The 25241-nt window shown below is 39.1% G+C and overlaps 1 protein-coding gene across 7 annotated transcripts in view; it reads left to right on the top strand.

Moving 5' to 3' along the window:
- The window catches only part of LOC135211118 (cytosolic 5'-nucleotidase 3-like), a 250829-nt gene that overhangs the window by 45068 nt on the left and 180520 nt on the right, over positions 1-25241 (top strand). For all 7 annotated transcript variants that reach the window (XM_064244229.1, XM_064244228.1, XM_064244227.1 and 4 more), the window contains exon 3: positions 13915-14013. In XM_064244229.1, the coding sequence (XP_064100299.1) occupies positions 13915-14013 (99 nt within the window). The remainder of the gene's footprint in view (positions 1-13914; positions 14014-25241) is intronic.

Raw genomic sequence — 25241 nt, forward strand, 5'->3', positions numbered from 1 at the left:
CGTGCACGTGGGTCCTCTTGCTGGACAAAATAGTGACGCCCTTGGAAGGTGTAGCTGCTTTGATGGCATCCTTCTGCTTAAGGATGGTGCCTATTGTTGACGGATTTCGGTCGTATTCCTGGGCGATCACACTCAATCGCATACCAGCTTCATACTTCTTGATAATCTCCATCTTCGTTTCCAAAGAGAGCATCCTCTTCTTTCCGTGAATTTCAACTTTCTTGGGACCCATGACTACGTATATACTGTACGTAATTTATGTATAAGTACGTATGGAGTAAAGTTCTCACACAACACGATAAAGTATGTATACTGCAACAAAATCACTAACAAATTTACGTTAATAAACGAAATCGTTAGAACAAACGAATACTGTGTGCGTACGATAACGATGCTGCTATCGAGTAGCCAAGGCACGCCGCTACGTTGATGCATGATGGGAAGGATGCTGACCAATAGGAGAGAAGGATCTCATGGCGGTGACTAGCATCAGGAACCAATGGGAGAGCAAGAGGATGGTGGCGAGTCTATTCAGTTGGCGGCGCGAGAGTTTCAAAATTGTTGTCGGTGGTCAGGGCAAATCTCGGACTTTACAGCAACAACCTTTCATATCTTGAGCAATTTTCGTATGTAGAGCTGTAAAATTTTTCATATTAGCTTTCGTATCTCGAGTTTTTCATAAGTTGAGCCTTTCGTATCTCGAGGTACGTACCTCTGTATTGTTTTTATTATGTGATATCACTTAATCTTATTGAACTTACTAATACAGTATTAATCAATATTAACATTTAAAAATTAGTAAATAATTTTTTTGATAAAAATGTATTTAGTCGTGAAAATAACATAGAAATACACTAGTGAATATTTATTGTTGGAAAACCCCGCGAATAGTTAAATTTCCCAAGAATAATGGGTAGATATGGTCCAAAGAAAAATCCATGGGTAGGTGAGTCTGCAAATCTTGTGAACGTGAATAAGGGAGGTTAACTGTATTCTCTCTTGTAACGAGACAACAAGCTTGTAGGATGCTGTGATAGTTTCCCTCCAGGCAATCCCTTATGAGATTTCATCCTTACCCAACACCAGTCAGCAACCCACGGGACATTTGCCCTATTTCAGATCGCCAGATTGTAAGTCTTAGGATCATCTTGAACCTTAGGAGCAAACCTTTATTGAGTTCTGCCTCTCTCTCTCTTGATAAGTGATGGATACCGCTGCAGTGAGGGAATGTGCCAAGGCGTCTGCTTTCTCCTCCGGGGAAGGCCTAAGTCTCAGTCTGTTAAGTATGATCATGAAATAGCCAGCCTTATTTCTCTTCTGAGAGAGGGTACATACGTGTTTCTCTTTCAACCTAATTTCTAATTGGGAAGAAGGAAGAACATGGAGTGCTCATACAGGCATTCTCCTATTGCTGGTACTGGAAAGAAGAGTTGTCTGTCGAGTCTGGGCTTGATACGACATAGCCGAAACCCAGTATTAGCTATCCTTCTGAAGAAGTACCGGCTTTCTTTAGGGTCTCTGCTGTTTTCCATAGAACTTCTGCCTCTCCTGTGTTCTCATTTCTGGAACAGCCATTTCGGCTAAGAGCTAGTCATCTTTGGTGTCCTGTTGTCACAATAGAAGCCTCCCTTTGGGACAGCTTCACCTTCGCTCTCTTCATTAGAGAATGAAGGTCTGCTTCCAGCCCTTACTATTTCTTTTTTCCTCTCTTGAATGATGAGGAAGGAATTAGGCTTGTGCTAGATCAACAGGAGCTTTTGAATATATTTGTATATTCTCCTCATGACATGCTTCTGTTATCAGATGCACCAGCCGACTAATAAGCGCATACCTGTAGGACCCTTGTCTTCAGATGTGTGACCGAGACAATAAGTCCCTCATCAAGGTAGCCTTTCAGGCCTCCCAAGAGTTGCCGGATTTGGTTTTGAGGCACCCAGGGGTGTTGTTATAACCCTTTAACGCCGATTGGATGTATTAAACGTCGACATAAATTTTCTGTTGGGTGCCGATTGGACGTATGGTACGTTGATAAAAAAAAGTTTTTTTTTAAATTTGCGGAAAAATACTTATAGGCCTACCAGACGAAAACTTTTGAATCACGCGCCTTGTGGGATGCTGGGAGCTCACGGATCAAGGCGTTGTTTTGTTTACAATCGTTACGCAGACGCGCAAGCGCAAATTTCTTAAAAGTATCAGTGACACATCTCAGAAATTATTTTGTCGATGACATAATTTTTGCACCATTTTAAAGTAGCCATTACATGGATTATTATATATGAAAATGTGCGCAATTTCATGTAGAATACAACGAAAAATAATTGAAGGTTGTAGCTTTTCTCATTTTTAAAATATTTGCATTTAAATCACGATAAATAGAAAAAAAAACCACGTTCGGTCAAATGTGACTACCGAAATGGTCGAAAAACGCAATTGTAAGCTAAAACTCTTACAGTCTAGTAATATTCAGTCATTTATCTTCATTTTGAAACAAATTCAAAGTCTCTAGCACAATATTTCGATTTATGGTGAATGTATGAAAAAACTTTTTCCTTACGTCCGCACGGTAACTCTTCCGAAAAAATCATAAATTTTTTCGTGAAATTGTTGTAATGTTTTCACCATTTTAAATTAGCCGTTACATAAAGTTTTATATATGAAAATGTGTGCAATTTCATGCACAATACAACTAAAAACAACCCATGGTTGTAGCTTGTATCAGTTTTGAAATATTTTCATATAAATAACGATTAAGTGCCAAAATTTCAACCTTTGGTCAACTTTGACTCTACCGAAATGGTCGAAAAACGGAATTGTAAGCTAAAACTCTTATATTCTAGTAATATACAATCATTTACCTTCATTTTGCAACAAATTGAAAGTCTCTCGCACAATATTTTGATTTATTGTGAATTTATATAAAAAAAACATTTTCCTTACGTCCGCGCGGTAACTCTTCCCAAAAAAATCTGACATTGTTTTGTCTGATTGTCGTAATGTTTGCACCATTTTAAATTAGCCGTCACATAAAGTTTTATATATGAAAATGTGCGCAATTTCATGTAGAATACATCTAAAAATAATTGAAGGTTGTAGCTTTTCTCATTATTGAAATATTTGCATATAAATCACGATAAATAGAAAAAAAACCACGTTCGGTCAACTTTGACTCTACCGAAATGGTCAAAAAACGCAATTGTAAGCTAAAACTCTTACAATCTAGTAATATTCAGTCATTTATCTTCATTTTGAAACAAATTCGAAGTCTCTAGCACAATATTTAGATTTATGGTGAATTAAAAAAAAAAAAAACTCCCTCCACGCGTGGATTCTCCGCCGCAAATCTCCGAAATGCGTACGTCGTATTCTCGTAATATTTGCTCCGTTTCATATTAGGCATTTCATAGAGTTTTATAAATGAAAATGTGCGCAATTTCATGTAAAATTCAACTAAAAATAAATGAAGGTTGTAGCTTTTCTCATTTTTGAAATATTTGCATATAAAATTAAAAAAAAAAAAATTTGACATTCGGTCAACTTTAACTCGTCTGAAATGGTGGAAAACTGCAATTGTAAGCTAAAAATCTCACAGTATAGTAATATTCAATCATATATCTTCATTTTGAAACAAATTGGAAGTCTCTAGAACAATATTTAGATTTATGGTGTATTTTTGAAAAAAAATAATTTTTACGTCCGCGCGTTACAAATTCATGCATCATTTTGTGATAATATTTTCTCTGTGTTACTTTGATCGTTTTACAATGTGTTATATACCAAAATGATTGCAATTTAGTGTACAATACAAAAAATTAACTCGTTAGCTTTAACCGTTTTGCTCACAGCTCGATTTGAATACAATTATATATGAAATTTCGTTTTTGCACTATCATATATCGCATTATTTATATATGATAATGATATTTTTGTTCATTTCTGATGGTTGCATACTAAACTTCAGGCAATGAAAAAAAAAGGAGCCAAAAATGAACTCTCAATCTTGAAAACTAAGCACGCTGTGATTTTTTGAAAAAAATATTTTTTCTGCTTCGGCGCTCACTCCGAGACCCCCTCAGCATACGGGAGACGATTTTTATTATACCCCTTCGGCGTTAAAGGGTTGAGCAACAACGCCACAGTACTGGCACTATCACCAAACAAGAGGGCTTCATTTTCCTCCTGTTGTGGCTAATATGCAGGTGCTCAAGGGTAACTGTTGTGCACTTGATAGCTCTATCAGCCAGACACATTTCATGTTGAAATGTACTAGCAAGCAAATCAGCTTCTGGAGTCGAGTGAGGGGCAGGGTACTTCTTTCTCACGAAGATATTGTTCCTCTTAGTACTATTGTTTCTCCTCAGCCCAGGGTAACTGAGTGATGATCCTCTCTGTCTGGTGATCACAGAGACCTAGGGTCTCTGAGCAGGATTTGACTCGTTTACGGTTTCTGTATCTTGCTCCGCACACACCTTTGTAAGAATCTTCAGGCTGAGATATGTCTCGGTAAACCCATCATCATCTTTCTGTTTACCCCGGTACAACAGAAGTCTGCAGGTCTTCTGCTCCATCACACCTGACCCATCGGCCACTGTGGCATTGACACTGAATGACTTTTTCAGACAAAACTCGACAATTTTACGTATGCAACTTACCTGGTAGTTACATATAGCTGTAGTCTCTGACGTCACGGCAGAATTTCGAATTTCGCGGCAGCGCTAATTGACTGGTTAGGTGATTCCTGTACCCCCTCCCTCTACCGGGGAATGTAGAACTACCACAACTAAACCTCAGAATTTTTCTGCCGTCGCAACCAGAACACCGGTTTTGTTTGGTGGAATTTCTTTGTTTTTTCACGACGGATACTCATCGATTTGGTGACGTACTCTTTGTGATTTGGCTTTTGGCAGTTGCTATTTATCTTTATTTAGCCAGATAGGCAACAATTATGTGATTTTCATCAAGGTTTAAATTTAAAATATCAGATTCGGGATCTCACTTTAGGGTTTGCAGCAAGGGTTGCAAAACCAGGTTACTTAAAACTAGGTTAGACCCGCACACTTTGTGCGTTAATTGCAGAGGTCAGAACTGTAGCAAAAGTGTAACATGTGATGAATGTAAGGATTTGACTGATAAAGGCTGGAAGGAGTTGGAGAGTTATATGAGAAAGCTAGAAAAAGATAAATTAAGGAAAGCTTCATCTAGGACTTCTTCCTTAGCTTCTCAGGAATTAGAGAGTCAGGATTTTCCTTGTTCTATGTCTAACCCAGATCCGCCTAACATATTACCTGACCGTGACACCGTTATTCCCGAACCCGACACCGTTGCCAGCTTACGGGAACATATGGATTTAAGATTTAGCGTGCTTATGGCAGCAATGGATAAATTAGGAGAATCTGTGCATTCTTTGATGCTAGATAAGAATAAGAAAAGTGTTGTGTTAAGTGATAGTGCAGTGGAGGAGGCGGCTGTTTGGTCCTCTCGTTCTCCTAGGCCTGGGCCCCTGCCAAACTCCCCGGACATTGGGAGGAGGCATGCCGAAAGCCGAAGGGAGAGCGGAGTTGACATCCGAGCAGTCGTCCCCTCAGGCGATTCTGCCGCAAGTTCGGCTGAGGCAGAAGAGCAATGCTATAAAGGTGTTCGAGGAGTATCGCAGAAGTGTCTTTCGTCTTCTTCGAGCGCAAACGATTCGCCTCGCAGAGGTTGGAGGTTTAAGGACGAATCTCGTCCACTAAAGAGAACGAGACAAGTTTCGCCAGCCACAATTCCCAAGAAGAAGATCGCGGCTTCTGTGGAAGAGCCGTCATGTAGTTTTTGGGAGGCGCCGGAAGCGTTCTCTTCGACCTCTTAGGAAGTAGAGAGACCGATGTTGAAGAAGAGGAGGAAGCATAAGTCTTCCAGTCGCGAGGTGACTGATAAGCGCCAGTCTGATGTACCTAGACGAGAGAAGGAGCTTACGCCAGTAGAGAAGCGCCAGCCTGATGACACGACAACCGCGTTACACCAGACGCCAAAGCGCCTGGCTTCTCAAGAAGCAGCCGCTAAACGCCAAGCTACTAGACGCACGGATTCGGACACGGCCAAGCGCTTTGATACGGTAGTATCAGACGCCAGGCGCCATACGCCTGACTTGATTGACTTGGAACAGAGAGAGTTTACGAAACCAAGTCAAGTTTTGGGTGCTTCAGGGCATTCTAATAAATTCTTAGTAGAGATGAATAAAAAATTAGAGAATATTTTGGGGGTAGTTGGTAAGAAGCAGCAACCACTTCTTACTTCTACGCCTTCTTTAATTAGAACTTTACCGGAGGAGTCTCAAGAGCCACTGCAGTTGGTGGAGCAGGAGTTAGACTGTCCAGTGGATCAAGAACAAGCGGAGGACAATTTATCAGCAGGAGCGTCAGAAGGAGAAGCGGTAGAAGGCGAGAAGGAGACTCGGTCGTCGGCATACAAACAATTACTCAACTTTTTCCTAGATAACTTTCCAGAATCTTTTTTGCCAGCCACTCCCGCCTCACCTGAATCCCAGTATGCTAGGGATACTAAGCCAGATTCTTCGACTTTCATTAAGCTGGTTTTGTCGATTTCAGCTAAAAAGGCGTTGAAAAAGATGGATGAGTGGTTGCGAGAAAAGAGGGAGCAAGGTAGGACTGTGTTTTGTTTCCCTCCTTCGAGACTTTTAACTAAGAGCAGAGTTTGGTACAAAACTGGGGAAGCCTTCTCCCTGGGAGGCGCTGCCTCCTCCCATGGAGACTTCTCCAGCCTAGTGGACTCGTCCAGACGTTCTGCTTTAATTCAGCGAAGATTTTCTTTACGAGTTGCGAATTAGATCATTTGCTGAAGGTGGTTTTCAGTCTTATGGAAGTAATAAGCTTCTTGGATTGGTTGATTGGCGCCTTGGGAAGAAAGGCAAAGTCTTTTAACCTGTCAGAAGAACATTTTAGTGACTTCTCCAATGTGATGTCCTGTATTGATAAAGGAATAAGGGATGGAGCGACTGAAATCGCCTCCTTATTAACTGTGGGGATCCTCAAGAAACGTCAGCTTTGGTGTGCATTTACATCTAAGGGAGTAACAAGAACCCAGAAGTCGGCGCTTATGTTCGCTCCACTTGATAAGTGTAACCTTTTTCCTAAGGATTTAGTGTCTGAAATTTCTGCCTCTCTGGTCCAGAAAGCAACTCAAGACCTTTTAGCTCAGTCGGCCAAGAAGCCGAAAGGCACGACGACTTCGAGTGTACGCCCAGCGCCAGTTGCCGAGCAGGAGAAGCCCTTTTGGGGCAGAGCACCAGCAAGAGGATTGCAGAGATCGAGGCCTAGAGTTAGGTTCGGTCCTAGGCCCAATAAGACAACAACTTCTAAGAAATGAGCAGGGAATCCTTCACACACCAGTCAGAGCCAGACTCCAGGAGTTCTGGCAAGTTTGGGAACGAAGAGGAGCAGATCCATGGACAGTATCGATACTGAAGGAAGGATATTCGATTCCGTTTGTAAAACATCCTCCTCTGTCAAAGGTACCGATAGTTTTGACAGCTTACTCGTCAAACTTAGGGAAATGTTGCGCGTTGAGAAAGGAACTGTCGGCTCTATTAGAAAAAAGAGCGATAGAGCTGGTAAAAGATCAGAACACCCCAGGCTTTTACAATCGCCTATTCATTGTCCCGAAAACTTCGGGAGGGTGGAGACCAGTATTGGATGTCAGTGCCCTGAACAAATTTGTGAGCAAGACAAAATTTTCGATGGAGACCACCCAGTCGGTTTTGTCAGCACTTCGTCAAGGAGATTGGATGGCTTCCATAGACCTACAGGACGCGTACTTCCACATTCCAATTCACATAGACTCGAGGAAGTACCTAAGATTCGTGGTTCAGGGAAGGACATATCAGTTCAGGGCCCTATGCTTTGGGCTATCCACAGCGCCACAAGTATTCACAAGAGTCCTCTCATCAGCAGCAAGGTGGTTACACCTAGAAGAAATAAGAGTAGTGCTATTTAGACGACTGGCTGGTCCGTTCACAGTCGAAAGAAGGGTGTGTGAAGGATTTGCAGAAGACAATTCAACTGACAGAAGAGCTGGGTCTTCTAGTGAATTTCAAAAAATCTCAACTGATTCCGAACCAAATTTTAACTTACCTTGGAGTGACGATGAACTCAGTAGCTTTTTGGGCTTTTCCGTCAGAACAGAGAGTGAGTTCATGCCTGAGAAAAGTCAATCAATTTTTAGCAAAAAAGACATGCTCAGCCAACGAGTGGATGAGTCTTTTGGGGACCTTAGCGTCAATAGAACAGTTTGTAACTCTGGGAAGACTCTACATGAGACCACTTCAGTACTTCCTCAGAGCAAGTTGGGAAAGAAAGAGAGTCCCAGACACTTTTGTTTTTCCAATAACGGAGGAAATAAAGCAAGATCTCCTTTGGTGGAGATTAGAAAAAAGACTCAAGGAGGGTCTGTCTCTTTGGCCACTGAACCCCAACCTTGCATTCTTCTCAGACGCCTCGGATCAAGGATGGGGAGCGGTGCTGGGAAAGAAGGAAGTGTCAGGCTTGTGGACAATCAGTCAAAGACAGTGGCATATAAATCTAAAAGAACTAAAGGCAATACATTTGGGATTGAAGGCCTTTGCCAAGGAAGTACAGGGAAAAGTGGTCGTCATCAATTGCGACAACACCACAGCTCTCTCGTACATCAAGAAACAAGGGGGGACTCACTCCTTCTCTCTGTGCGAAGCGACGAGGGAGTTACTTATCTGGGCGAAAGAAAATCGGACAAGAATGCTCACCAGGTTTGTACAGGGGAGATACAATGTAAGAGCGGACGAGTTGAGCAGGAGAAATCAGGTACTACCTACAGAGTGGACTCTGCACTTACAGGTATGCCAGCAGTTGTGGAATCTGTGGGGAAGACCTCTAGTGGACTTGTTTGCCACGGAAAAGACAACAAGATTGCCAATATATTGCTCCCCCGTACCCAACAAGAAAGCGTTCGCTTTAGACGCAATGCTGCTAGATTGGTCGGACTTGGACCTCTATGCCTTTCCTCCAATGAAAATGATCAGGGCAGTATTGACAAAGTTCAGGCAACACGCAAATGTCAGAATGACGTTAATAGCTCCATTCTGGCCAGCAAGAGAATGGTTCCCGGAGATCCTGGACCTTCTAATAGACTACCCCGAGAAACTTCCAGAGTGAGTAGATTTACTCAAACAACCTCATTTCAGGAGATTCCACGAGAATATCCACACTCTACGTCTGACCGCATTCAGACTGTCGAGCGTACCCTCAGACAGAAGGGGTTTTCGAGACGAGCTTCACAGGCTATTGCCAGGCCAAAGAGAGAATCTTCAGCAGCGGTCTACCAGGCAAAATGGTCAATTTTTAGGGCCTGGTGTAGACAGCATGGAGTCTCGTCTACTAAAACCTCTATAATTCAAATGGCAGACTTCCTTATTTTCCTTAAAACAGAAAGGAAACTCTCGACTCCTACTATCAAAGGATACAGGGCCATGCTATCCTCAGTATTCAAGCATAGGGGAATGGATGTCTCGAACAATCAGGAACTGTCAGATTTATGAAAATCCTTTGATACAAAGGTGATCTCTTGGAATCTAGATATAGTGCTCAAATGGCTTCTATCTACGAGGTTTGAACCGTTAAGTGAGATAGCTTTCAGAGATCTCACTAGGAAAACATTATTCTTAATGGCTCTAGCGTCGGCCAAAAGGATAAGTGAAATTCACGCCATCGATAAAAGAGTGGCATTTGCACAAGACAAAGCAATATGCACATCGACGATTGGCTTTTTAGCAAAGAACGAGTCACCCTCACAACCATGGCCTCATTCGTTTGAAATAAAGGGCCTCTCAGAGTTAGTAGGAGAGGGAGAACCAGAGAGATCATTATGTCCAGTAAGAGCCCTGAAGTATTATATACACAGGACTCAACAAATAAGAGGAGGGTCAGACAATCTTTGGTGTTCAGTAAGAAATCCTTCGAGGATATTATCTAAGAATGCAATATCCTTTTTTTTGAGGGATTTAATAGTTGAAGCTCACTCTCAGTTGGGAGAACCAGTCCACGGTTAGTCCTAGACTACATGTAAGTGTCTATAGCTTGGCGCTCGGATCCATATATCACGCCAACGCTGGTACACTTCTTTAGCTTGGTGCGCGGCTTCATATACCCCGCCAATGCTGGTACGTATATATAGCTTGGCGCACGGTTCCATATACCTCGCCAATGCTGGGTACGTGTCTATAGCTTGACGCAAGGCTCCATGTACTTCGTCAAGGCTTTCAAGATCAGCAGACTTAAGAGGCAGTAACCTTCAAGTCAGCTATCTTAAAAGGTAAGGACTAAAAGAGAACTACTAAATTCCAATAGAAATTCCTCATTAAATAGGGTTAGCTGCCATGGTCCCACCTCCAAAATGTGCCAATCAGCTATATGTAACTACCAGGTAAGTTGCATACGTAAAAATGATATTTTTATGATAAAATAATGTTTTACGTATACTTACCTGGTAGTTACATATAGCTGTAGTCTCCGACGTCACGGCAGAATTTCGAATTTCGCGGCAGCGCTAATTGACTGGTTAGGTGATTCCCGTACCCCCTCCCTCTACCGGGGAATGTAGAACTACCACAACTAAACCTCAGAATTTTGACGCCTACCTGTCCATGTGAGGGGAGGTGGGTGGGCTCTAATGATGTAACTACCAGGTAAGTATACGTAAAACATTATTTTATCATAAAAATATCATTTTTGTCTTCTCTACATTTTCTAATTCATAAGGTGTCCAACAAACAGTGTTCACCTCAAATTGAAAATAAATGACGTAAGACTTTGCTTGTCACCCGACCTGCCAACTCTGCTTCCTAGGCAACGAGAGGAGTTCCTCCCTGAACCAGCCTTCAGCGTCAGTGCCACAAGAGTGGTTTCCCAGGCAGTGCAATCCCCGTGTCTTCATGGCTGAATGACTATCCAGCTTTCCTTGCAAGCACAGGCTAACTTGCTGAACAGCAATGGAAATAGCTGGATAACTCTTTCATTCCTCTATAGAATTCCAGGAATTGGAGCCATTTTTGCTGGGTGGTGTCATTAACGAGACTGATGAGAAACTTCTTTCTATCTTGCCATCACAGGGACCTCAAGTCTCTAGATGGCACTTGACTCTCTTTTAAGGCTTACATGCTCTTGCGAGAATCATCAGACAGAGTTTTGTTTTTCAAGACCGCATCTTGTCTTGTGGCAGGATGCACTAAAGCAACCCCCACACTCTTGATCCCCCTTACAGACAATAGTCTCCTCACTACACAACTTTCCACTTAAGTTAGCTGTAACCAGACTCTTAGATAAAAGGATATTTAAATCACTTAAATACCTTGACACTATATTTCCCAACATATAACACTTAAAAACCAATAACCAAGCGAACCCACAACCTAACAAACAACTCGACCAAGATTATGCAATATGTTTATATGTGACCTTACGACCAAGATTATGCAATATGTTTATATATATGTGACCTTATAAGCGAATAGTGCCTCCAGCACTTCTTGCTAGTGGCACTTGAGCCACAGTACTGTGACCAACGGCACTTCTACATCAATCGGTATGATCTGCAGTGAATCTCTCGATCCAAATTTGATCCAGTCGTCAACTTCGGGAATATCAATCCTCTAAGAATGGTTCCACTATCAATTCTAAGGTCCAGCCATAGTCTTCGTCATTGATATCAATCTTATATCCTTGGTCACAATCTTCCACAATCAAGGTTCATTCTGAGTCGTCAACATCTATCGTACCAATCCTTTGAGAACAATCCAATCTGTAATCCAGTTCCACACATTAGTCTGCAATCCAATACTAAATGCCAGGAGATAAGGGGACAATTAATCCTTATCTACAGCAAAGGTGGCGAGCATTGTAGATAGAGGAAGGTTAAGGAGGCAGTGCAGTACTGCAAAGAAACGTCAACCATTGAAAACTAAATAAATAAACAAATAAATAACAAACAATCACAACCTAATCCTATCACTCACATCCACACTAAAAAACAAAATTACTTACTGTCAAAATCAGACAAATATAATAAAAAAAAAAAAGAATAATCCAGGCAGCCGAAAACACATTCACTTTCTGCTGCAGCCAAAACCAATAAAAAAAGCACTCACTCGAAACACTCGCTATCGTACTAAACTACAAAAACAAACAAAAAATAAACAACTACCTCAATTACACTCACCTTTGTTTCTATCTCAAACTACCGCTCCACCAACCGCTGCTCTCTCTCTCTCTCTCTCTCTCTCTCTCTCTCTCTCTCTCTCTCTCTCTCTCTCTCTCTCTCTCTCTCTCTAACTGAAGAATTTGGCAAAACAGAAAATTCAATCGTTTACAGTCTCTCTCCGGCATTGGCAAAGAGCTAGGATAAACAATTTGCATGGATCCTCTAAAATGTTACTTCAAAAGGTAGTTACTATCAATGTCTTGACTCAGTCTTGAATGTCATAATGACCTCCAAATTATTCGGCATCTGTTGACAGGTTTGAGTCCATGACCTCCTGTGCCTGGACTTTGTAATTGATGATCCAGATCAATCATTACTTTGTCCTATTGCTGTGTTGCTGTACCTTCGGAAGACTGAACATCCTTGACATGGATGTCGACAACCTTTCTTTGTACTGACTCAACAAGGGAGAAGTGTCTAAGGACACATCTTTCTCCTAAATTTGTGAGATTGAGAGGAAGTTCTTTGCAGTTGACGTTGACATCACCTGTATGCTTTTCTTGAGAGCTCACTGTACCAGTGATTTAGAACTTTATTCATATTCTTAAGAATATGTCGGACTGAAAGATAGATGTGGTCTCATCAGGACCACATTTATATCTTTTGTCCTTTGGGTATTTGCCCACAAGTCCTTGGAAACCTTTTTCCTTGGACCTGTGGTGGTTGCTCAACCAGTTGTGTTTTCTTACCAGTTCCTTTAATAGGGCAAGTTGCAACCTGCCTAAGGTATGCCCTTCTGGAGGTTAAAAGGATTTGAGAATGACTGGTCTCTCCTCTTCCTCCTTCCTCGTCCTTCTACTTCTCTTCCATCAGGTTGAAAATAAAACGAATCTACACTTGCTGGACTGGCGTCTGATGCGGCAAGTCTACATATCAAGCCTCCTTTCTATTTTTCTTGTTAGAATCATAGAAACAATCCCATTTCTTCCTTTAGCAAGGGGAGGAAGAAGACTGGTCATAAGGCGAACCCTTCTCGGATCTCTGCATTAATGCCTCTGACCTAAAATTCTTCCCTGCCTTTTTCGGATGAGTTACAATTCCTCACTCATTTCAGAAAGGCCCAGAAGTCTGACTCTTGATCTTGCAGTTCGTTTACTTTTACTCCAATCAATTTGTCAGAGGCAGGGCACCCCTCGCTCGCTTTCGACCAGGAGTAGTAGCCCAGCTGTGCTGAGCTCCAGTCAGTTTAGAGACTTGCTCAGATTTCTCCTTCCAATAAGTGAGCCTTCCTAATATAAAGGATTGAGGGTTTGTATATTCCTAATGTAAAGGACTGAGGGTTTGTATATTCCTAATGTAAAGGACTGGGGGTTGTATATTGTGAAGGAATAAATGACAATTTTTTAAAAGTAAATTTTTTTTCCTAACTATACAAACCTGAGGTCCCTTATACATTAGGGCCCTCATGCCACCCCTTAATCTGAAACCAGGGTCGAAAGGCAAAGTGGAGTGTTTATATCTGGGCAGGTAGGTCTCCCCGCCTACTGTATGGTTGTTACTGCCTAACCACCTTGTTCAAGAGTTTTAACGGCCATTTTCCAGCTTCACCATAGGCAATTCCTAATGTAAACGACCTCAGGTTTGTAGTCAGGAAAAATAAAATTTATTTATAAAAACTCATTTTTTTTACAGCTTGGTTTACTGAACAAGGACCACATTTGCATTAAAGATCCTGGGCGTGTGGAAGAACTGATCTCAACTATTATGAGCGATGGCTTTACAAAACTCCAGGTAGGTTGTTTTAATCATTGACCGCACAGTGGTATTTAAATACATATTGTATAAGGACTCATATTTTAAGCTAAACAGTACATTAGCTAGTTCTGATATCTTCTTTTTTTTTCTTTATAGAAACCGAGTTTGCTCCTTATGAAATTTTGTGGTTTCATATGAACTTGATTAATATTACATGTTTAAATTGATAGCACATTTATGTCACTTAAGTCAATTGCTGTTGCAGATTATCCTTTGTGGTCCACTGTGTTCCTTTAAAGAGTTAATTAGAACAGTTATGTGTATTGAAGTGAGGCCTGTTAGAGGGAATGGGGTCATTTTCCAACAAATATTGACCTATGGACCTTTGGACCTTTATGGTAACTAAAGTTTAGTGCATAGTTGCAAACAGCAATTTTCATAGACATGGGGTATAATTGATTGACAACTTTTTGAATTCCATAATGAGATAAAGTCATCAGACAATTACAAGCACAGTTAATACTAATGTGAAAAGCGGTTTAGCAGTATCCAATATATCTAATAATAAAGGTAAATATAAAAATGAGATAAAAAGGAAATGAAATTGTACTTGTAAAATTACTAATAAGCAACAAATTACTGTCATATGCACTATAGATATGGGTGGACATCTGTATTGTACACCAGTACACTTTCTTTGGTGGAACCTCGTGAAAATACTTAGTGCTTAATCAGGAGCTAGAGGCATATGTGTGTGGGTGTTTATGTTTGAGTGCCAACAGCAACAACAGGCAGTCATCATTTTGGCCCAGAAGTATGTGGTCTGCTTTCTCAGTGTGCTGGCGAATTGCTCACACTCAGGATGTTACAGGTGGATTAGTACTTGTAATGCTGAGAAGTTTGAAGACATTTAGATATAAAATTTACCTGTTGAAGTGTTCCATTACATTGTGTTAATTAATGTAGGACAAATATAGGAAGTTCACATTTTCCTTCTCTTCAAGGGTTTGCTAAAAAATACAGTACTTGCATAGTCTGTAAAATCTATGAATCTCAAAAATCACATTATCTGTAAATTGTTCATATGCGGAACAAATCTTCAGTCTTAACAATAGGATAATCTTGAGCCAGCTGGAAACTAGTTAAAACAATCAAAGCTTGTAAAGCAAGGCATCTGTGGCATCTGGCAAATCATACGTATACTAGATGGAAGCTGGTCACCGTGGTACCAGGCATAGAACCCTGTGATGTATCAGTCTTTCTTTGACTGCCTTGGAGAGTAGTAGCTTGCGCTGTCCTTCCGAAGCCAGTTGCTTTGTTTGCCCATGATTTCTTTGTTTCAGTGTGTGTGTGCCTTGTTGATTATCATGGAGTCCTCCAATTATTCTAGGCCTCATCAACATATGTGACTGGGCATTCAGGGGAGCATGTTTTTGGCTGCTACCATTACAGATCCCCATACTACATGCCATAGGTGCTGAACTAATTTTTGTACCATTATTAATCCTTGCCCGGGATGTCATTCCTGGCCTATGTCGCAGTGGAAGACGTTCTACAAGAAGAGGGAGCATCATAGAGTATCTACTTGTCCTTCTTGGGAGCGTTTTTTGCCTCATCATTTGGACGGTTCAGCATCCGCTTCTTCCAGAAGCGTTCCCTCTGCGTCGGTTTTACCGTTTTCTCTTTCCTTTTCTTCCATTGATTCGTCGTTGGAAGTATTTGGAGTTGCATAGGATGAGATTGTTTATTGTCGCCCCTCTCTCCTGTGGGTCATAATGTTCTTCCCATGAGGGAGGAGGCTACGCTTTCTGCTTCCTTTATTTCAGATTAGGAAGCCAACAAGATGGTGGAAACTTGGGTGTCCCAAGGCCTACGGGGTGCTACCTCTTTGCATGGCCTACGCTTGCATTTCTTGGCTGCTTATAACCCCCCCGCCGACCCCATTGGCAGTCCCCCCACCTCCAGCCCTTCACTACTTTGGCTCTCGTGTGCTGCCTCCTAGTGGGACACCTTTGTCAACGTTAACGCTTACTGCATCGCCTTTTATCACTCCGCCAGTGAGGCCATCAACCAGCACTGTCATTCAAGAAGTCGTGACGTCACTCCCAGCATTCTCTCAGCCTATGATGTCAGCTGTGGTGGTGTTCCTGCCTCCCATTGTTGTGATGTCATCTCCATCGCCGCCTATGATGTCATTACAACCTCTTGCTGAGCCATCAGAGATGTTTCAAGCTAAGGACGAGAGACTGGACTGTTTTTCGAGAGAGGTATTCTGCTCTCTCTGTTGGGAAGAGTCATAGAAGGAGCTGCCATATAAGTGGAACTCATAGCTATGAAATTACTTGGTAAGTATACATGAAAATTAATTTATGTGAAACTTAACATGTTAGAGGGAAAAGAGAAAAGAGACAGGTTATTTTATGGGGGAAGATTGTGGGGCATTCCTTGTTCTTTTACAATCTTTACCTTATATTAAATAAAAAAAAGTATCACTGATGTCGCAGTACCTCTATCTCTGTAGTCTTATGCCTGATTAATGCACCCAATCTGCCACTGCCACTGGCACAAAAGAAAATGTGATTATCAGAGGTCTGTCACCATTTTGAATCACAAGGCATGGAGCTAAAAAGTCTGTTCTTTCACAGCTCCAGATAAATTTGGACATGAAAATACTCGTCCTGTAGATTTAAGGATGGCAGAAAGTCCCTCTTCAGATGTGTAACCTCCCTGACTGGACTATATCTATTTTGAAGGGCATTCTTTCGGAACTTGATCCAGTTACTGAAGTTTAGATTGTTGCATGTAAGTTGAGAAACGTTGTTTCAGCATCTTGGTAATGTTATTCACCTTGATCACCTGCTTCCCAGTCATCGACTCCCATTTGTTGTTCAAGGTCTAGGACCTTTCTGGATGGTTTTAGTACGTCCTTTACCTTTCAACCTGAGATGAACATTTCCCAGATATTTTATATGACCAGCCTGGCCATGGAGTCCTCAGAATTCATTTTGGCAGCAGGAGCTTTTTTTTCTTTAGGCCATTTGTTTACTCTGTAAAACAAAGCTTCCTCTTGCATGGCTGTGGTTGTATCTGCATCATCATCTTCTGAGAAGTCCATCAAATGAAGTGACTCTTTTGCAGTATTGAAATGGGACCTCTTTGGAGTTTTAGGAGCCATAGGATTAGATGGGTGAAAATGTTTAGACCCACTTGGTAGGGTCACAGGGTCTAAAGGGGTCATTGGTGAAGAACCCCTTCTTTTATTTGCTCTCAGAAACTGCTCTGGATGAGGAAGTTGCCTTGCTTAAAGGATGGAAAGAGATACTAGAAAGAAGGAAAGAACCAAACATCTTTGCTAAAACATGAGCTCTGTCTTGAAGTAAGTTACTGGTTGGTGGTAATTTTTCCCACAAAACTGTTGGGGATGAGAGGAAAAAATTGTCTTGGATGATGAGTCTGACTTTGCAGCATCATCTGAGTTGTCAGTCTGACAACTGAAAAAGACCAATCCCTACCGGTGGTTGCACACTTGCTTGAACCATTACTGAAGTAAACTTTCTGGGACAGGTGAAGCAAGACTGCTGGTGCTGGGAAATGGTATGTCTTCAAGTCTTGGGATCTGCACTAAGGAGTTCAGAATGTTTTGTTTGTAGCAGAAGCAGCATAACCAGGACATATGGCACCACTGAAATAGCAGGGGAAGGTTGAATGTCAACCACCAGGGCAGCCAGATAAACTAACAACAAAGGGGGAGCAGGAAGCTCAGTAGCAGCTTTAACTGAAGATACAAAACTAGCTACAGTGTTGGTGGATAATGGCTGTGTGGCTGGAAAAGCATGCAAAACAAGGTTAGGCTGTAACACTAATCAAAGAGTATCAGCAGACACAGTGAAGGTGATTGCTCTCTGAGATTGATGATTTCACAGACATTCTGAATCCCATAAGTAAAATAGAAACAAATGAATGGATTATTTCTAGAATTTATTAATGATTTAATGAAGGCATGCACCCCTTAAATAAAAGCCAGAAAAAGCTTTGAACAGTTAATCAGGGATCCATGTACATACTTAGAGCTTCCTATTATGATTTTTTTCCTGTTTTTGTATCAAGGATTTTGTTGGCCTTGAAATGAGCTAAATTATTAGTAATGGGTTTGTAGTGAAGCAAACATATTGACCGGGTAATTTTCAATTGATTTTCTTATGAAAACATGTCAATCAACTAAGTTACCATTAATTTGTCAAAACTATTTTGAAGCATAGGATGTATAAATCCTGCTGTTTAAAAACTTCTTAGTCTTCTCAGAATAAGTGTTTTATTGATGGTGTCTTTTGAGCCAGTCATATCAGCTACTTTTTGTATTAGTTTTTCCACACTGAGTGGAAGTTTAACATGAGTCCCTTTAGTTTGGGGATATTTCATTAATAGATATGCATGTACTTCAAACTTCATGAGATGTTTGCTTGTGTTAATGGGTACAGTTTGTCAAATAAACAAAACAGTTATGGTGTTTTGTGGTTACCAAGCAAATTTTATAACTTGGCTTTTGGGTTTTTAAGAGGTTTGTGAGATGTGTTTAGTTGTTTACTGTATATCATGGAAGTTGTCATGAAGTTTCTATTAATACCATTAGTAAAAACCCCTTTGTTTTGATTAGTTTCATCAGTTAAGTAGTGAACATATGTATTATTTATTTACTGTAAAACAGGGTATGGAACTTTGAAAGGTCATCAATATTTTGATGTGTAAAAACCATTGTTGTGCTTGGCTTTCTGTCCTGATTTGCAGTTTGAATATTTTTGTCCATTAGGGAATTTTATGTCGTTTGAGCCTGCTATTTTGCACAACATTTAAAACCAATTGGTAGCACAAAACACCACTTCACTACCCCACTCAGTAGTTAAAAAAGGTTGCCATAAACTTATGCCATGCTTGCCAACCTGGTGTGTTTTAATTTCAGATTGTTATACAACAAATGGGGAATAGTCACAAATTAAATATTGGACATTGACTTTTAGTTTCTGAAGTAATATCTTATTTAAATATTTAGTCATGATTATTACATTGATATGAAACTGTGCTTGTCTTACAATGTTGTCAGGTCTGTTTCTCATAACAGCTAATCTTGTTTTTCTGCAACTGCCAAACATGATAACTTTGTACTTAGGTTATACTGTATTGTATCTGTAGGTAATTGAAGAATATTCATTGATTATTACAGTATTTCAAACATTTCTTGGTGGATGACTTATTTTAAGATATCCACAAGTATAAAATGCTCAATAATAAAAATACATTGGTGTTCCTGTTTATACCAGGACCTATCTGTTTTTAATAGAAGATGCCTTAGAAATACGAGGCTAATTTTTGTTTGTCATGTCAAATGAGTCTATTTTACTGTGAAAAATTTAATGTTATTTACCTAAAGCCCTTGCATTATGTAGCCATGTCTCACTATCCTTTTAAGATTTTTCCAATGAATATTTTATGGATATGTTTGTAGCATAAGTTTTTTCTTGATTCATATGATTATAAAAGGTTGCTGTAATTCCTTGTAAGACCTTATTTTTTTTTACAGCAATTAATGTTAATGTGCTTGTGCCATTAAAAGAATTATTGTGGAATTTTGAGGTCATGTATGAAAGGAGATTGCCGAGACAGAACGACGGTAATGGAGTGGAGTATGTGTGTACTTGAGTCTGGGAAAAATATTCTGATTTTCTGTGGTTACTTGTTGGACAGTTCTGCCAGTTTGCTAATGAATAAAACAATATTCTTTGTTAAAGCCTGTATATCTGGGGATTTATAAATTTATGTGGTAAGCTATTTGAGTTTTGATGTACTGTTTGCTAGCAAGTGTTACAAAGATCTCTCTATCTTAGATGCCTGGGCAGTTCTCACTTTTTGCTTCTTGCAGACGTCTGAAATGATTTATGAATTTTTTTATTGGTTTGTTGCTTATATACATTTCATATTACTGTATTTGCAAGTTTTCAAAGAAAGACTGAAATGTGTTAGATATATATCAACCATTACATTTTCTCAAGGTTTTAGCTAATCCTGTATTGTATGCTTGATGTTTTTTAATTTTTTTAAATGCCTCTTTAGTACACATATTATTTGCCCAGTCTGAAAATATTTCAAAGTTTTGGAGAACATTGCATAAGAAAATTTAATCTGAGATATTAGCAAGAAGTTTTAGCATATTCTTCAAAATCTTATCTTTGTATTCATACTTTGGAGAAGGGTCATCTTTAGTTTCTCCTTCATCCTCATCATCTACGTATACATGACTTGACACGGTCTTAACACTTCTTGATGTTCTTTGGTATAATCCTCCACATATTCATCATATCGAACCATCCCTCATTGTCAGCTTGTCATGCAGTCGAGATGATTTCTTCACTTCTTAGTCATTCCTTGGGATGCTTGATGATAGCTATTACTTCAGCAGTGGTAAGTGATTTTCAGGTGTCTATGACATCACCATTTGGGTCAGCATCAATTGCACCTTGCATCATTTTGAAAATCTGCCAAAAGTATTAGGCTTTGTGATCCACCCAGTGGTACCTTAGACAAGTGAATTAAGCAGCAAGGATGTGTTCATCAGCAAAGCACTACCTGATCATTTTTATTTTTAATCCTGACTGACTTTGGATAGCCAGTTTTATTACAGTACTGCATATTGTATGTAATTGTTAAACCCTGAATGGCAACCCTTCCTTCTCCAAATACTTTTACACTTTGGGATTGTAACTTTGATGGACTCACTCAGTGGTAAATATAGCTGTGCTGGAATACCGGGAGATAGCTCTTGCTTTTGTTTATGAGAGTTTACAGATTTTTTGTGCACTAAAGAACATCAGGCCTGGTTATACGTCCATTTGCATTGATACTTTGCATCAACGTCAAGGTATCCTTTCATGGTCTGAAACCTGGCACCTGTTTTAAACTTGTGGATGTGTTGTGTTTGGCATCTTTTTCCAAAACTTTTGTTTGACTACAGTTAAATACGATAAATATGATGGTAGCTGCATCCCACAGTTGAACCTGCCAGAGATGTGGTAGCAGCTCTTGCACCAGTAGGTGTAGCCTCTCTGGCAACTATTTTATTCTTCAGATTATACCTATCTCGGAACCTGTGCAATCATCCCTTTTTTGCTGTGTAACTCTGACCTTTTGCTAAATGATGTTGCTATCAATGGGCATACTTTTCCTATTCATATCTTCCACCTAAATATTTTATATCCTTTCCACCCCTTAAATCCTTATTGCACTGTAACCCTTCACAATGGGGAATTCATTCTTTTCATTTTTAGTAACTAGGAGTTTATTTTACTCATGGTTTCTTCTTGACTCGAGCAATACCATGACCAGTACTCTCATGCTTTGAGGCTACTCTTATGGCAAATAAGGGCTGTCTTATGCACAACAGGTAGATTTGAAGCGGTTTGTGTGTGTAAACAATAGCATGTTTATGGGAAGCAAGGAAAATTAGTCATATGCTGTATGGTGCAAAACACAGCATAGCCTGGCAATTTTCATCATGTTACAGCCTACACTTTTAGAGAAACCTTGAATTTTCCATTTAGTTTTAACTGGGGTCATGGTTAGTCAATGAAGAATGAATCTGCACATTTCAGTTCGTTGCATTAATGGCATTACTTTTTATGCTTTACCACCTGTAGGTGATTTAAAACAGTGACTATGCTTCTTTTTTGTGTCTTGTGACCTGTCGATACTATCATTGAACTCTGAATTTTCTTTCAGATTTTTGTTGTGTTCAAGGGAGAGTATTATGGGCCAGTGATATATCCATATGTTAACCATCCAAATTTCAAACACACCCAAGTTTCATAAATTTATGTAACACTTCCTGAAAGACCAGTGTTTTAGTAAATATGTTGTTGCTTGGCATTCAATAGTGGTCATCCATTCAAGAATTGACCTAAACCCAATGTTGTTTAGCTTCACTAATCAGAAGGTCAGCAGGGTAGATGACATGATACTGCTGGTAACATTAAATTTTGGCCTTATTTTGACTAATAGTCACTTTCACCAGACTGGAATTTTCTGTTGTGTGATTGCTTTTACAAGGTAGGAACATTGAATTTTTCAATCCCTTTCTGTAAGTAAGGCTGAGTACTGTCATGTGTTTACAATCAGTCACAACAGGAAACAGTTACAGAAGCAAAAGAAAGTTGTACAGTAGCAAAATGAGGCAATTATCTTTAATTGATTTAATGTGGAAGGTAAGAATATCAAACTCATGCTTGCAAAAGTGAGGATGACTTGAAGTAGCCTGGGACACAAGGGAAATAGAAAAGAAAAAAATTAAAGAGATGGAAGAGGTAGCTAAGAGAGACTGGAGTAAATATGAAAACATGCTTGCAAGGGATCCTTTAATCCAAAAGAATGACAAGACTTCAGCCACACTAGGCTCCTCTTTAGGCAGCAGTACCGTATACAGGCAGTCCCCAGTTAACAACAGGGGTTTCATTCTTGGGGGCTGGATGCTTACCGAAAATAGTCGTTAACCCAAATTAAATAATATATGGGTGCCACAATCCACCTTACAGTGCCCTAGACTTGTTAATGATGCCTTAGACATTGTCACATCCAGTTATTTTGCCATAATTTGTAATAACTTTAATGAAAATGTGGAATTTCATTTGCCTAATCATTTACTGTGGTCTGCATGGTAGTTCTACAAATTTTTAATGTCAGATGTGACAAACTTACTGGTAAATCACGTCCTAGTATGAGAGAGAGAGAGAGAGAGAGAGAGAGAGAGAGAGAGAGAGAGAGAGAGAGAGAGAGAGAGAGTGAGTCACCTTTTTCAGACTGCTAACGTTTCCTCCATCTCTTTATTTATCATATCTTCTTGTTAAATAAGTTGAAAAAGCAGAAGAGAATGATGAAAGTATCGTTATAATTGCTGCTTAAACGCTACAGTCATAAACAACGGAACAGTTGTTTTGCATACAACAACAGAACCAAATCTGATAATACAGTGGGCCCCTGTATTCGACTTCTCCGGATTCGCAGACTTACGTATTCGTGGATTTCTCCCTGGAACATAGTATATCCCATTATTCACAGGAAATTCACCTATTTGCGGTACGTATTATTGTATGAGAAACATCCACAAACGATTTAAAAAACCAGGTATAAAAATTTTTAGTGGGTTTTTCTGGAGTGTTAACCCTGGATAGGTTTCGCTATATTGGTACCCTGTTAAAGGTGCATGCTGGTCTAGCTCGACCCAAGTGCCCAGAAAAATTTTTGAAAATGTTATTTTTACTAGAATGCTTTACATTTTGTTTTCTAAAATCAATTTAAACATTGATAAAAAAACTACTGAACAGATAAATCATACTTATCTACAAGTTAAATATTACAAATATATTAAAAAGTAAGTATGTACTGTATATACAAAAAAATAATTTATAAAAATATTTACAAAAAATATAAAATAAGCAATATACACACAAAAATTGAGGGAATCCTTCCTAAAACTACTATTTACAGTATGTGACTGCCAGAAAAGGTGTCGGACCCACAGAGGCTAAAATCTGAAAAGAGAAAAAAAAGGGTAAATTTTTATGGTAAAAAAAAAAAAAAAAAAAAAAAAAAAAAAAAAAAAAAAAAAATGTCTATTTAATTCACAATTTTTTTTTTTTTTACCTAAATGAGATAGGAAGTGGCTAGTTTTTTTTTAGAATAAATTCTTATTACCCAAGAATAAAACTATGTAAAAAGCTCTGCACTAAGATGTATTTACTGTTATATCAGGAGCAAAATCTAAAGGTAATTTTTTTTACTTCTTAGGTTTACCATGAAAATTTCTAATAAAAATCATTGTAACTATTATAAAATATAATATTTTTGCATGAAAATCTACCAACATATCATAAATTTTATAGAAAATAAGAATATATAGAGATATGCTAACTCACTTTTCGGGTATGTAAACAAAATGGCCACAATCCACACCAGCTTTGACTGCCAAATCTGCCACCTGAGCTATCTGACTTGCACTAACAAAACTGTACAGGTATTCTCCTAGCCTAGCATATACTATGGTATATCTTATACATACAAATACAGTAGCCTAGCCTACAGTATACTTTATACAACATGTATGGTACAGTAATTAACCCTTAAACGACGAAGCGGTAAAAAAAAAAAATGTCTCCTGTGTGCCAGAGGTGTTTCAGAGTGAGTGCGGAAGCGGAAAAAATATTTTTTTCAAAAAATCACAGCGCGCTTAGTTTTCAAGATTAAGAGTTCATTTTTGGCTCCTTTTTTTGTCATTGGCTGAAGTTTAGTATGCAACCATCAAAAATGAAAAAAACTATCATTATCATATATAAATAATGCGATATAATCGATAGCGCAATTAAATAACGAAATTTGTCATATATAATTGTATTCAAATCGTGCTGTGCGCAAAACGGTTAAAGTTAACAAGTTACTTTTTTTTCGTTGTAATGTACACTAAATTGCGATCATTTTGGTATATAACACATTGTAAAACGATAAAAGCAACACAGAGAAAATATTATCACAAAATAATGCATGAATTCGTAATGCGCGGACGTAAACAAATATTTTTTTCAAAACTTCACCTTAAATCTAAATATTGTCCGAGAGACTTCCAATTTCTTTCAAAATGAAGACAAATGATTGAATATTACTATACTGTAAGAGTATTAGCTTACAAATGCAGTTTTCGCCCATATCTGACGAGTAAAGTTGACCAAATGTCGATTTTTTTATATATATTTTTTTATATGCAATTATTTCGGAAATAAGAAAAGCTACAACCTTCAAATATTTTTTGTTTTATTTTACATGCAATTGTGCACATTTTCATATATAAAACTCTATGAAATGCCTAATATGAAACAGAGCAAATATTCCGAGAATGGTACGTACGCATTTAGGAGATTTGTGGCGGAGAATCCGCGTGCGGAAAGGAAAGTTTTTTTTTTTTTTTTTAAATTCACCATAATCTAAATATTGTGCTAGAGACTTCAAATTTGTTTCAAGATGAAGATAAATGACTGAATATTACTAGACTGTAAGAGTTTTAGCTTACAATTGCGTTTTTCGACCATTTCGGTAGAGTCAAAAGTTGACCGAAACGTGGTGTTTTTTTTCTATTTATCGTGATTTATATGCAAATATTTCAAAAATGAGAAAAGCTACAACCTTCAATTATTTTTTGTTGTATTCTACATATAATTGCGCACATTTTCATA

This window comes from Macrobrachium nipponense, chromosome 4 (assembly GCF_015104395.2).
Source record: "Macrobrachium nipponense isolate FS-2020 chromosome 4, ASM1510439v2, whole genome shotgun sequence".
Taxonomy (NCBI): Eukaryota; Metazoa; Arthropoda; class Malacostraca; order Decapoda; family Palaemonidae; genus Macrobrachium; species Macrobrachium nipponense.